General features: G+C 46.3%; 1 protein-coding gene across 12 annotated transcripts in view; it reads right to left on the reverse strand.

Annotated features, from left to right (window-relative positions):
• ADGRG1 (adhesion G protein-coupled receptor G1) overlaps positions 1 to 12,232 on the reverse strand; it is a 41,040-nt gene that overhangs the window by 4,866 nt on the left and 23,942 nt on the right. For all 12 annotated transcript variants that reach the window (XR_014528127.1, XM_083511469.1, XM_083511474.1 and 9 more), the window contains 10 exons: positions 11,608 to 11,746; positions 9,351 to 9,498; positions 8,672 to 8,815; positions 6,472 to 6,597; positions 5,416 to 5,461; positions 4,598 to 4,701; positions 4,378 to 4,496; positions 3,442 to 3,710; positions 1,936 to 2,044; positions 722 to 981 (listed from right to left, as the gene is read on the reverse strand). Coding sequence is in view for 11 of the 12 variants with exons in the window: in XM_083511469.1 (XP_083367595.1) it covers positions 722 to 981; positions 1,936 to 2,044; positions 3,442 to 3,710; positions 4,378 to 4,496; positions 4,598 to 4,701; positions 5,416 to 5,461; positions 6,472 to 6,597; positions 8,672 to 8,815; positions 9,351 to 9,498; positions 11,608 to 11,746 (1,464 nt within the window). In the remaining variant the exon portion in view is untranslated. The remainder of the gene's footprint in view (positions 1 to 721; positions 982 to 1,935; positions 2,045 to 3,441; positions 3,711 to 4,377; positions 4,497 to 4,597; positions 4,702 to 5,415; positions 5,462 to 6,471; positions 6,598 to 8,671; positions 8,816 to 9,350; positions 9,499 to 11,607; positions 11,747 to 12,232) is intronic.

Consider the following 12,232-nt stretch of genomic DNA (forward strand, 5'->3'; position numbering starts at 1 on the left):
CTCCATATTAGGATCTGTCTCCCTGCCCCATGTCAAAAAACCAAAACAAAACTCACAGCCCTATTGACTAATGTCACATGTAGTTTGACCCTTGGGCTGATTCTGAAGATGCTGCCCTGGTAATAAATAAACTGCAAGCCGAAGAAGGTGGTTTCAATAGCAGCCAGGGCAGGATTTAGGTTTGATGAGGCCCTAAGCTACTGAAGGTAATGGGTCCCTTTATATGTCCAACTGTCCTTTGTCAACAACAAATTGTCACTGTTTTTTGTGGTGAATCTATGCTATATGGTAATTTATGGACCTAATAGGTATCTAAAGCCATTTGCACATGACAAAATATGTATTTTATCAAAGTAATTGTTGAACTGAAATACAATTAAGAAGTAGTATATTGTGAATTTTTTTGGGGGGGGCAAGAGAGTGTGGCCCTAAACTATTGCTTGTTTAGCTTATATGTAAATCTGGCACTGATGACGGCTGGTTCCCCTTTGGGACTGGTAGGGCAATAGGCAAGGAGGTCAACCCTAGGTGGCGCTAGAGCCAACAACAAGGAGAGCCAACCTTGGACTGGTTGTAATGAAGGCAGCAGCCAGGTAGAGACTAAGGTTGGTGGGGCAGTGCCCTGTTCACCCTAATAGACCAAATTCCGGTGGGGAGAAGAAACAGTGACAAAACGGCAACCCAAATAAGTGAAGGGAGGAAACAGCTGCCACCCACTGACCTTGGAGTGAGTTGATGATGGTGAAAAGGTACACGGACACCAGCTTGAAGGTCCCAGAGGCGAAGGAGAAGAAGGCCAGCCCCCAAGGGATGCCCAGCACACAGCTCAGCCCCAGGAGCATCATGACATATCCCCACTGACATCGCAGCTTGAGGATTGCATGCACCATCGCGCCCAGCATGATGGTGTTGAAGAAGAGCACCAGGCTTAGAAAGCCCAGATTCAGGAAGTTGTTGATCTCTTTTTTGGTGATCCAGCAGCTGGAAAAGAAGAGGGAGGGAGCAGGCATGAGGGATGTGGCACAGTGTCCCAAAGCATGTTCATAAGGACATATAAAGATCCCTGTTGGATCAGGCCAATGGCCCATCTACTCCAGCATCCTGACCTCACAGTGGCCGACCAGAAACATCAAGTCCAGAGAAACAAGCTTAGGAACTTTAGAATGTTCTTTCCCCCTTCTTCTGAGATCAGAAATGACTGAAATAGGGGCACCCATGCTTGCATTTTGGAAGGTGGCTAATCAAAAATTTGAGTGAGGTGTGTTTGTCAGAAAATTTTGGGGACAGACTGTAGAACCTCCGTTTGGGTGAGGGACACAACAAAAGGATATCCTTTTGTCAATCCATTGTGGGACTTTCAAAGTTAATTGAATATCTCAAGGCAGAAGAAAGCCCATTTTACACCCTCTCCGCCCGCCCACCCACCCAGTGCTGCCACTGGGAAGAGAGCTGCAGGCAGCCCGACTACCTGACACCCCTTAGGGACAAAGCTGCCTGGTGCTTGCTGGAACCTTGCTGATGTGAAACCTGTGTGGAGCAGGAACATGGATGGCAGAAGTAGGAAAACCACCTGGGGCCAGATCAAATGGTGGCCAACCCTCCACAGGCCACATCTGATAGGTGGATCCCACCCCGGGCCCAAGCGGCACTAAATTTAAATGGGCTGAATGCACATTGTGTCTGCAGAGGAACCATCAGGAGCAGAGCACGCAGGGGTTGGAAATGTGGAGAAATAGGGTGGCGCGCACGCACACACACACACACACACAGAGAGAGAGAGAGAGAGAGAGAGAGAGAACCCACTCCTGTCTCTGCCCTGCCCACTACCAGGAAAAGGCTTCTATACTTCTGTGTTATGGCTAAACTGTGAATGCAGCTACCTTAATCAACTTGGCTGTGAGAGGACTTGCACCCCCCACAAAAAAAGCCACTTACATTGTTGTATTGGTATATTCCCCAGAGGATTCATACACTTTAATGGGAAAATGTCCATAATGCGACTGGTTGATCACGTAGATCAGCAGAACAATGAATAGGGGAAGACCTGCAAGGCAGAGGACAATATGCATTAATGTTTATACCCCACTTCCTTGGGTGGTCCTTGGCACCTGCATCCACCCCCCTGCCTCCCCATGCACACATACATTTTACTTCTAAGTATTTGCAAGTCACGTACAAAAATCTCCAAAGCAGGCAAAAGTGAACTATGCTAGATAAAAATTTCAAACCTGTAAAAAAGCAAAAAAAGGAACACAACCACAAGCAGCAGAATGAAATCACTCTGAACAGCAGACAGGAAAATGAGTGGATCCAAAATGAGGATGGATTCTGCCCTCCTGTTGGACCCAAGGGGTTCTGAAGGGGGCCAAATGTTCTTTTTGTGAGTGGTCAACAGGAACAGAGTTGGAAAGACAGAATGCCCTCCCATGTCCCACAACTCAGAAATGTATCTTGGGGTGGAGCAAGGAAAAGGGGCAGCAGCTGCTCCCCAAGCTTGAGAAGAGGTATGGGAAGCCCCAGTCTTCTCGGGGGCCAAATGTTGCCCTTGAAGCCTCTCTTAACTGGCCCTCAGGACTCTCCCCAAGCCACACCCTTCCACAGTGGCTTGGCCTGGCTGGGATGTGTCCTTCAACTCTGCTAGACTGAATGGAGGAAAGGGAGGGCTGTGCGTGGAAGCCAGCAGATTGCAGAAAGGCAAAATGCACATTTCTAGCTCTGCCCACTTTTGCCCCCATCTGCAACTGACATGGGTTCCCTGGGAAGTTCCCTGGAAGGGTTCCCTGGGGTTGAAAATGGCTCCCCATCCCTGCTCTATGAGGTCACTCCCACCCCAACTTCAGGCACTATACCTGAATTTATTTAATTTTTACCATAGATAAAAGTTTCCAGTTCAAAGCAGAGGGAGAGGATACCACTTCTGAATATTCCCCTATGTAAAAAAAAAAAAGAGCTACTTCCTGTCAATTGACCTAAGAAGAGTCCTGCTGGATTAGGCCAATGGCTGGATCAGGTCCCAGGTTCAATACTGAAAGGCATCCCCAGGTAGAGATAGGGAAGACCCTGAGTGGTATTTAACATTAGTCCTGCTCAGAATAGACCCACTGAAGTTAATGGCCAGCATTACCTTCAGCTCATTAATTTCAGTGGGTTTACTCTGAGTAGGACTCAGCTGAATACCAGCCCCTGGAGACCCACACCCAGTCAGCATAGACAATGCTGAGCCAAATGGACCAGCCTCTTTTGTGATAGAGGCCAGATTTGAACTGGGGGCTTCCCAGCAATCTGGCCACACTCTGAGCCACTCCACTGCATCAGATGCTTTCTTTCTGCTTATTGGTCTTCTTCTCTTGCAGCCCAGCTTCCTAATGGACCTAGTCACAAACTTCTTTGGCTATGTCCACAAGAGACCTGCACCACTCCCAGCGACCCCTGGCCACTCACCCCAGCCCACCAGGCAAAGCTTAAGGAGCATGTGCTTGATGTTGGAATTGAAGACTCTGATCACAAGGAGGTACAGGCTGTAGCCCTCGATACCCATCCAGGTCAGGCAGGCCAGCACCCCGAAATGCAGAAACATGGCGCCAGATTTGCAAGCTATGTCACCACCAGTAGGGGCCAGAGGCACTGCGATGAGGAAGCTCATGTCGAGGAGGAAGATGGCCCAGAGGAGGTTCATGTGAACGTAGACAATGTTGTCCCCTTGCTTTCTCCTGGGGAGAAAAGAGAGTGTGATATTTCTTTCCCAATCGTGTGTGGGATCCCCACCCCAAGCTTCAGTCAAACCATACACTAAGTCTCCCAGGATATGGCTTCAATCAATGTTTTGATAATCAATGCCTTACTCTTTCTCAATACAAGCCACACATGTCTGTCATATGCACACCTGGCTCCAGCAGTCCATAGGCTTTTCTCCATGGTGTTCCCCTCCACAGATGCGTCAGCTGGTGGCCAGAATAAGACTGCCATAAGCTAGGTATTCCCAAGGAAAGACCTACTCGCCTTTTCCTGGGATACTCCTCTTCCATGCTTCTATTTTGGTAGCTTGAGATCAGTGTAGTAAAAAACACAACCGAGCTCACTAGTGAGACAATGGCCTGGCTCGCACATAACACAAAGCCATGGTTCCTTGAACTATGGGGCTGTTGGGAGTTGCAGTGCAAAACATCTGGAGGGCACCAGGTTGTGGAAGCCTGTTCTGACTTTTCACCTTCACTGCATCTCTCCTCCATCCTCTGTTGATTATTCTTGCCCCCCCCCTCAGTCCATGATTTCCTTTTGGATCTCCTTCTAGGATCTAGCAAGTCTTCCTCCTGGGCTGTCTCCCCAATCCCCCAGGACTTCTGCCATATTTGAAGGAATTTTTGGGTTCTGCCTTACTTTGTGCAGAGGAAGAAGAAGATGGTGAAGAACGATGCCACAGCCGAAACAATACACCCAATGTAAGTGATCAAGGTCAGGTAGACCTGGTGGCTGCGGTCGATTTCTGGGGAGGACACCTGAAGGTGGAAGGAGATGGTTTAAAAAGGGCAGAGAATGGGGGGCGGGGTAGGAAAATCTTTGCACAGGTCTACCTGGCATGGGAGCCACCAGTACTCACCATTAGCACAGCAAAAAAGGTGAGATGGTCACAGCGGCAGATGGTTCGGTCCGCTCCTCGTTCTGCTTCACAGCCAGACGAATTCCATTTGCCTGGGTGGCCAGCTAGGGGTGAAAAGGAGAAGCCTCACTGCAGGTGGGTGTCCCCATGTAAAGGAAGTGAGCAAGGCCATACATTGCAAGGGGTTGAGCTAGAGGACCCTTTGGGTCGTTTACAACTCTACAGTTCTATGGTTCTACAACATATACAGTGTGGGAGAGGTCTGTTGGGTTCTACTAATCCAGACAGAAAGTTCTCTGCACCTGTAAGATTCAGTCGGCCTTTACTAGGGACCGAGGGTTTTGTGGGCAGGACTGCTGTCCTGTGGAACTCGTGACAGTGGAGGCTTCTTAGGAATCGTCCCTGCTTGCTCCTAGATGTCTCCCAAAAAGCTTTTTTTATTCAGGCAGGCCTCTGAAACTTGAACTGCTTTTGTCTCAACCAGTTTCCAACCAAGAGGCATGTCCAGAACTGTGACTCATGCAGAAATTCCAGACAGTGATAATTCATACATGCTGCCAAGGTACATAATTTCAGGTGGAAAAAATGGCCCCTCCAATTTTTAACACAGAGAAAAGTCTGCTTCAGCTCTCAGAAATTTGGGAAACTCTGGTGCAAATAGTCCGTCCTTAATGTGGGCTACTGCAGGGAGAGGGTGTGATTTACACACCTGGTTTCGCATGCTCTCAAGGAGCAACCAAATACAGGGAATGTGGAAGGAGGGCTCAGGGGAATTCCTTCCAAACATCTCACCCACCCCAGCTACTGTAGGAACTTACCTTCAGAGCCAGTGTCCCAGAACACACACTGGGGAGTCACGTTCGCCTGAAAGAACAAATATCAGAGGGTGAATTTAACACAGGTGATTTAATTTAAAAGCCAAAACAGGGAAACATGGCTGTTAAGTGAGATGTCCCTACAGCTTTCTCACAACTACACATTCTCTTAAATATACTTCCACCCAGTGAAGCAGAGATAGAAAGACAGGAGCAGTATACTTTGGGAAACAGGCAGTAAGAGCATCTGCTTTGCATGCAGAAAGTCTTAGTTTCAGTCCCCCATGGGAAGTTTTTAATGTTTGATATTTTATCGTGTTTTTATTGTTGGGAGCTGCCCAGAGCGGCTGGGGAAATCCAGCCAGATGGGCAGGGTAGAAATAATATAATATCATCATCATCATCATCATCTCCAGGTAGGGTTGGGAGAGACTCCTGCCTGAAAACATAGACAGCTGCTGCCAGTCAGTGTAGGAAACACTGAGCTAAATAGATCAATGATCTAACTCAGTATAAGGCAGCCCCCTATGTTCCTAGTGATAGCAACTTCAGTTCCGTGTGCAACCTTATGGAAGCACATGGCAAAATTTGCACAGGAGGGAGGAATTGGCAGGTTACAGAAGTGCAGAAGGTTTTTACAGAATCAAAGAGTTGGAAGGGACCAATCTAGTCCAACTCCCTACATTGCAGGAAGCACAGTTTTTGCAAGAGTGCAAGAAATATTTAGGGTGAGGAGTAAAAATAGCTCTGTGAGGACTCGGGATGCTTAGTGGGCACAGAATCCTGACTGTAGAGAGGAGATTGGAAATAGGGGTTCGGTTCCAAGAACAAGCATCCATAGAATAATTTCAGCACAGGAAGTTGTCACTTGGTGGTGTTTTTCTCTTTGAAAAAGTGACCAGGCCAAGATTTTCAGAAGGTTCCACATGCAATGCTAAAACTTGAGTTGTAAATTCATACTGGAAAACAGCCCAGCTTTAGGGAGAATTTAGCCACATCAGAAGGGACACCAGCAGATGCCGTGATCTTCTGAGTGGAATGAAGGTTTTCAGGGCCTACCGGAAGACTGTTGTGCCAGAAAGTGAGTGCCACCCGCTCCTCTCTGAGCAGGCCATGGACTGAAGTGTTCCAGATGGAGAGGCCAATCACTTTCCCACCCAGGATCTGGTCAGAAGAATTTTGGTCCTGCAGGAAATAAAGATCAGAGCATCTGAGAACACCCAAGTCACCTCATTTTTACAGCCCATTTGTGTAGTCTGTGCATACCAATATATTCCAAAGTCCACCTGCATGTCTCTCCTCTGGGGGCAGTATTGCTGCATGAAACCTGGTTCTGCCCAACCTTCCCTCCATGCTGACCTGATCCTGCCTGTACACAGTCACCACCATCACATGCAGAATTTGAGTCTCTTTCTCCCAACAGCAGCAGAACCCAAGAACTTCATGCCATGACCTGAGCTTGTTGGAATGCAGCTGATGTTTCTGCAAGTTTGGAATTTATCCCTGGCTTGGAAGGCGTTTCAGTTGATGCCCTAAAGGAGGAAGCTAACTGCTCAGTTTTCAGTTAAGTGATGCTTTATTGGCAGGACCAGTCTGTTCCCTTGTAGTCTGGAGCTTCCTGTGCTCCATATTTCATCCAAGAGCATACAAGTTGGACCCAAGGGAAATCAGCCGGGGATGGGGCCTAGAGACTTGAAGGCAAGCATGTTTCTGGCTACAGTTCCTGGCTAGTGAGGGGAATCCCAAATTGGACAACATGCTATTAGTTCAGTGCAGTGCAACAGTAAAAAAAGACTAGAAAGCAACAAAGTAGCTGTGAACTTGTCCGTGATAGCTTGAAGGTTTGTGTGGTCTTGCTAAGCCATAGACTGGCTTACTGTGTTGCGCAAATCAGGTCACAGAAACCTTATATGCAACATATTTAGCCCTATCAACCATTAGGCAACAGACTTTCAGCCTACTGTTCAAAAAGAAGAAACTGTCTGGAGAATGTCTATATTCCCCCTAGGGGAATTATACAGTGAATACTATAATACCTGGTGAAAAAAATCACTCTCTGCCTCTCCCTGGCCACAAGTGCATAAACAGCCACTTAAAAGTACTCCAGCATATCCTCCCTCTCAACATATTATTATTATTATTTGTTATTATTTATTAAATTTGTTAGTCATTTTATCAAGCCCAAGACAACCCAAAGCAACTTACAACCCACCAAGCAGAACGAAAGCCCACATAGATAAGCAGGGGCATCATGCAGAATCTCAAAGCAGCAACTGCTTTCCTTGTCGCACCAGCAGATAATTTGCAAAAGTAATCTGGAGGGCCAGGATGAGATATAACAGAACAAGAAGGGGGTGAAATGTCATTGTGTTCCACGCCACCCCCATCTCTGATCAGTGAGAGCCTCCTGGGGTTCCAGGCACTTACCCAGCTTTGGTTTCCTTTGAATGAGGGTTGGTTGAGATTTGTGGTGCCTTTAGGATATATGAAGTGCTTTTTTTCTAGAAAAATAGGTGCCGGTACTTGCCATGAAGTTGTTACAGTAAGTGTCACACTTTTTAACAACAAAAAGAGAGGTGCCGGTACTGTGTACCCTTGAGTACCTTCTGGAAAAAAAGCACTGGATATATGGTTTATTTGCACATATATAGAACCTGAGCCTAAGATGGAAGTGTATTAACACCCTAACAGAACTTGCTTCTCCCTTCATTACTGCCTTGGATTCAACCAACACGACTACCTATCTGTAATTGGATTCATGGGTCTGTGTCCAGCTCCTCAGCCTGCTTTCTTGCTGCTCAGCTCTCACACAACTACTCTGGTTTCTAAGTACCAGGCAGCTGAGGGGAAAGGCCCACCCATTTGCTCTTTGGCACAAGGCGACTATCTATTGTGCTAATCATGGTGCTTAAGCAGTCAGCTACGGCCATTGTCTTACAGTTGCCTAGAGAATGGGGCTGGTTTGGCAGGCTTGTTCCCATACTGTCTACCCTCACAGAAACCAAAGAATCAGAAGGCATTCAGGGCATCATACAGACTGATTCCCCCCACCCCAAAAAGAAACCCTATAGTTTAAAGATGCCACCATCTAGTTCACGAAAGACCTCAATAAGTTGGGCAGGGATTGTTTTGCCAAATGGTGCTGAAGCATCTGGTGCTCTTGCTGCAGAAACTCATCCCTGAAGGAGCTTCATATCTCTGTGCCTGATAGGTGAGTTTCCTCGGAGAACGTACCCACAGCCTCTCTGCACATCCTTACCTGAAAGAGGGTGGAGCTTGAAACCACCAGCAGCACTGCTCTCGGTGTAGCAGGCCTGCGCCCGAGTTTGGGTTTTGCGAGGACGGCTTTGTCCAGGACCGCTTTGGGCAGCATCACTTCAAAGCCATGAACCTCTTTGTCCTCCTGCAAAAATAAAATAAAATGCTTTGTAGAAAAGGAAAAGGGGGTGGGCGAGGTCCATTAGGGTTTCTCTCAGCTTCTCATTTTCCCAGCTTTAAGTTCTGTTCTCCACCTTTCAATTTGCAATTTTTAAAAATCATAATGAAAACTAATCAGAATTTTAGTGCTAATTTATCCCGATGTACATGCTTGTATGCGTTTTTGCTTAATGTGAACTTACTGCAAAGCAATTTCCGCAATATGTTGGCGTGTGCTATTTTCACTAAGATAGACATTTTTATGAACACTTTGCCCTGGTATATGCACTTTTGTACACATTACTTGGCAACAATTGGAAAAGTGTTGGCTGTGAAGGATGGCTGCATTTCGGTTTTCATGCTGCGTCAGAAAATGTGAATGAGGTAAGTTTGGTGTTAACTGCAAACTGAACTGAATTTCTCCCCTACAGAGAAGGAAACTTCTTGCAATGGGGAGGTAAGGATGGAGCAATAATTTGTATAGCAGGTAATTTAAAATGGCCCTTTCTCCCTTTACTCACCTCCAGCTTGGGTCCAAAAGTTATATTCTGATGACTTAAGGACTGGAAATTCCAGACACTTGCATGTAGCAGTGCTCCCTTCCCAAAAGTCTTGTTCTTCCCTTGGAATTCTGCTTCTCCCAACTCTGTCTCCAAACGCTGGAGCAACCTGTCGGGAAAAGGTTAACTGAGTATGGCTGGGTCCACACAGCTACTTCCTGGGTAACTATATGTGCCAAGGAAAATAGCTGATACAACTTGGTCATTTATTAGCCTTCAAGTCTGTTTGGTATTGTGGACTTTTGCTTTTAGAGTTGAAAACAAATTTGCTCCCAGAAACCTTGTCAAAGGCTGCTGTCAAATAATCACAGGCCATTTTTCTGAATGTTTGCATTTTGATTAATATTCAGCTAATATTTGGTGTCAGTGAATGAAAGCTGGTAAGGTGTGGTTTCGACATTTGCATAATGGCATGCGACACTGTTTCAGAATTGACTGTACCCGATAGGAAGCATGGAACTGTATTGAGTCACTGATATGTTTCATAGTTGGCAAACCACAATATTCAGAGTATCTGGACATAGTCAGGATCTGAAGACCAGCGCATCCAATGGTCCTCAGGTTCAGTCTTTGGCTCCTCTAGATAGGTGAAAAACCCATATAGGAAACCCAGCCGTCACCAAGCTGGTCGGGGATGATGGGGGCTGTAGTCCAAAACATTCGGACAGCGCCAGATTAGTGAAGGTGAACATAAACATAAGCAATATTGAACAAGATGACGCAGCAGTAGAGAGCAGACTGCCTATGCAATGCTGGCACATTTCCAATATTTGCAGGTGCTACTTTGAGGTCTGGTTGTAATATTGCTACATCACACCTGTTGCTCACTGAGCCTGCAGGTGCAGGGAGCCCATGCCAGATCAGACCCTGCCAGGGAGTAGGGGGCAGTAACCCTTTTCCATATTGCACAAATCACAGTCTGGGGCCTTGCACTTGCTATGCGTATCAGATGAAAAGCTCCAAGGTAAAGCTGTGCTTCCACACAGGTGGGACACAGCTCATGGGGAGGGTGGGACACAGCTACAGTGACCTGCTGGGAAAGTGTGCTGAGCTGGGGAATGGGATTCACTCAAAGTGGATCTCTGCATTCGGTGGCAAACACACAAATTGGAATCTAGTCTTCACCAATTCTCCCTGCAAAGCAGCTGGGCATAAGGAGAAGAGAGGGACCATTCCTGAAGAGGAGCAGCAGGTGGAGATTGCTTAGCCTTTCCCTGCACCTGGAATTCCCAGGTGTACATCTTCTATGTTGGGCATGGGGAGGGAGCCACAGTGAGCAACAGGAGTGACAGGTGGTTATTTCCTGTCCAGGTCAGTTTTGGTTGCCTTAGTTCAGAGTTTGGTGTGTTAGTCCCCATTTGTGCACCAATCCAATATTTATTATTTTTTGAAAAAATACATTATTTTTTGAAAGTATTGGAACTGCATTTTTCTACATGTGTATTTGTGTAGGCATTTTAACCTAAAAATACACATTTTGTGAATTTTCAGAAATGAGCATTGGTATCACAACATTTGGAGATGTGCAAAAGCTAAGGAGAATGGCATTTTGCTCTGTGTGAATCAGGGTCTGCTTGCTTAAAAATGCAGACAATACAAAGCCTCCTCAAGTGTGGGAAGAGTGACACAGACACACACGTACACTTCCTGTGGCTTGTACACATTGTTCCCCCACCACCCCCACTTTGCCACAGAGAAGCCGTAGCGAGGATTCACAGAATCACACAGAATTTTTTTATAGTTGCACCTGACAGGAGTAGATGATAACAGGTTTCTAGACTGTTGCATTTCCCAGGGACTGAGCTGTGAAGTTTATTGCTGGGTTGACATTGCGAATAATCTGACACTGTTGTTTTATATTATTTTGTAATTTATGGCTATTGTGTGAATCATAGAATCATAGAGTTGGAAGAGACCACAAGGGCCATCGAGTCCAACCCCCTGCCAAGCAGGAAACCCCATCAGAGCACTCCTGACATATGGTTGTCAAGCCTCTGCTTAAAGACCTCCAAAGTAGGAGACTCCACCACACTCCTTGGCAGCAAATTCCACTGTCGAACAGCTCTTACTGTCATGGTAAGAGTGTATGTATGTTACGTTGTTTATTATGCTGTGACACTGTAAACTGCCCTGGAGCTTTTTGACAAAGGATGGCATACAGATTTATTAAATAAGTAGTTCACCAGCAGAGAATGTTGACTGGCTCATGAATACTTACTCAAATGGGTTTGGCCGAAGGCCGTTCCTGCCATTCTTGCCAAGCTTCCCGCCTTTTTCCAGGGTCTTCAGCTTTTCTTCTACGCTCCTAACTTTTCCTTCCATATCGCATACTCGAACAGGCATCTTTCCTTGATCACCTTTCCCATAATCAAACACAAAAAAGGAAGCAAAAAAGGAACAGCCTCATTAGGGACTACATTCCAGGCTACAGGACTCCTTACTCACACTGTGAAAGCAGCAGAAAAGGCACGGATTCTGCATCCAGATAAACTCAGGTTTCGTTTTTTAAAAATAAGGTCCCAGCTTTCATATGTAAACATATGTCCAGAAACATAACCTGAGCCTCACAAACTCTCAGGAGCCGGCAAAGGGGTCCAGGAAGGTTTCCAGTGATCAAGGGAGGCAGGGCCTCAATGTCCTGCACAGCTCTCTGTCCACAGAATAAATTATCCATACTTCAGCTGGATTTCTCTGGATAATTGGGAATGGTTATTTTCTTTGGGAAAAGGGCATGCTGATTTTCTTTGGGGAAAGGGCATGCTGATTTTCTTTTTGCAGTGCACATAGCCCTGGTTATAGTAGCTCATTAGGCAGCTTTGATCATTGTGTGTCTTAAGACAAAC

The sequence above is a fragment of the Podarcis liolepis genome (assembly GCF_965112155.1).
Source record: "Podarcis liolepis genome assembly, chromosome: 7".
Classification (NCBI taxonomy): Eukaryota; Metazoa; Chordata; class Lepidosauria; order Squamata; family Lacertidae; genus Podarcis; species Podarcis liolepis.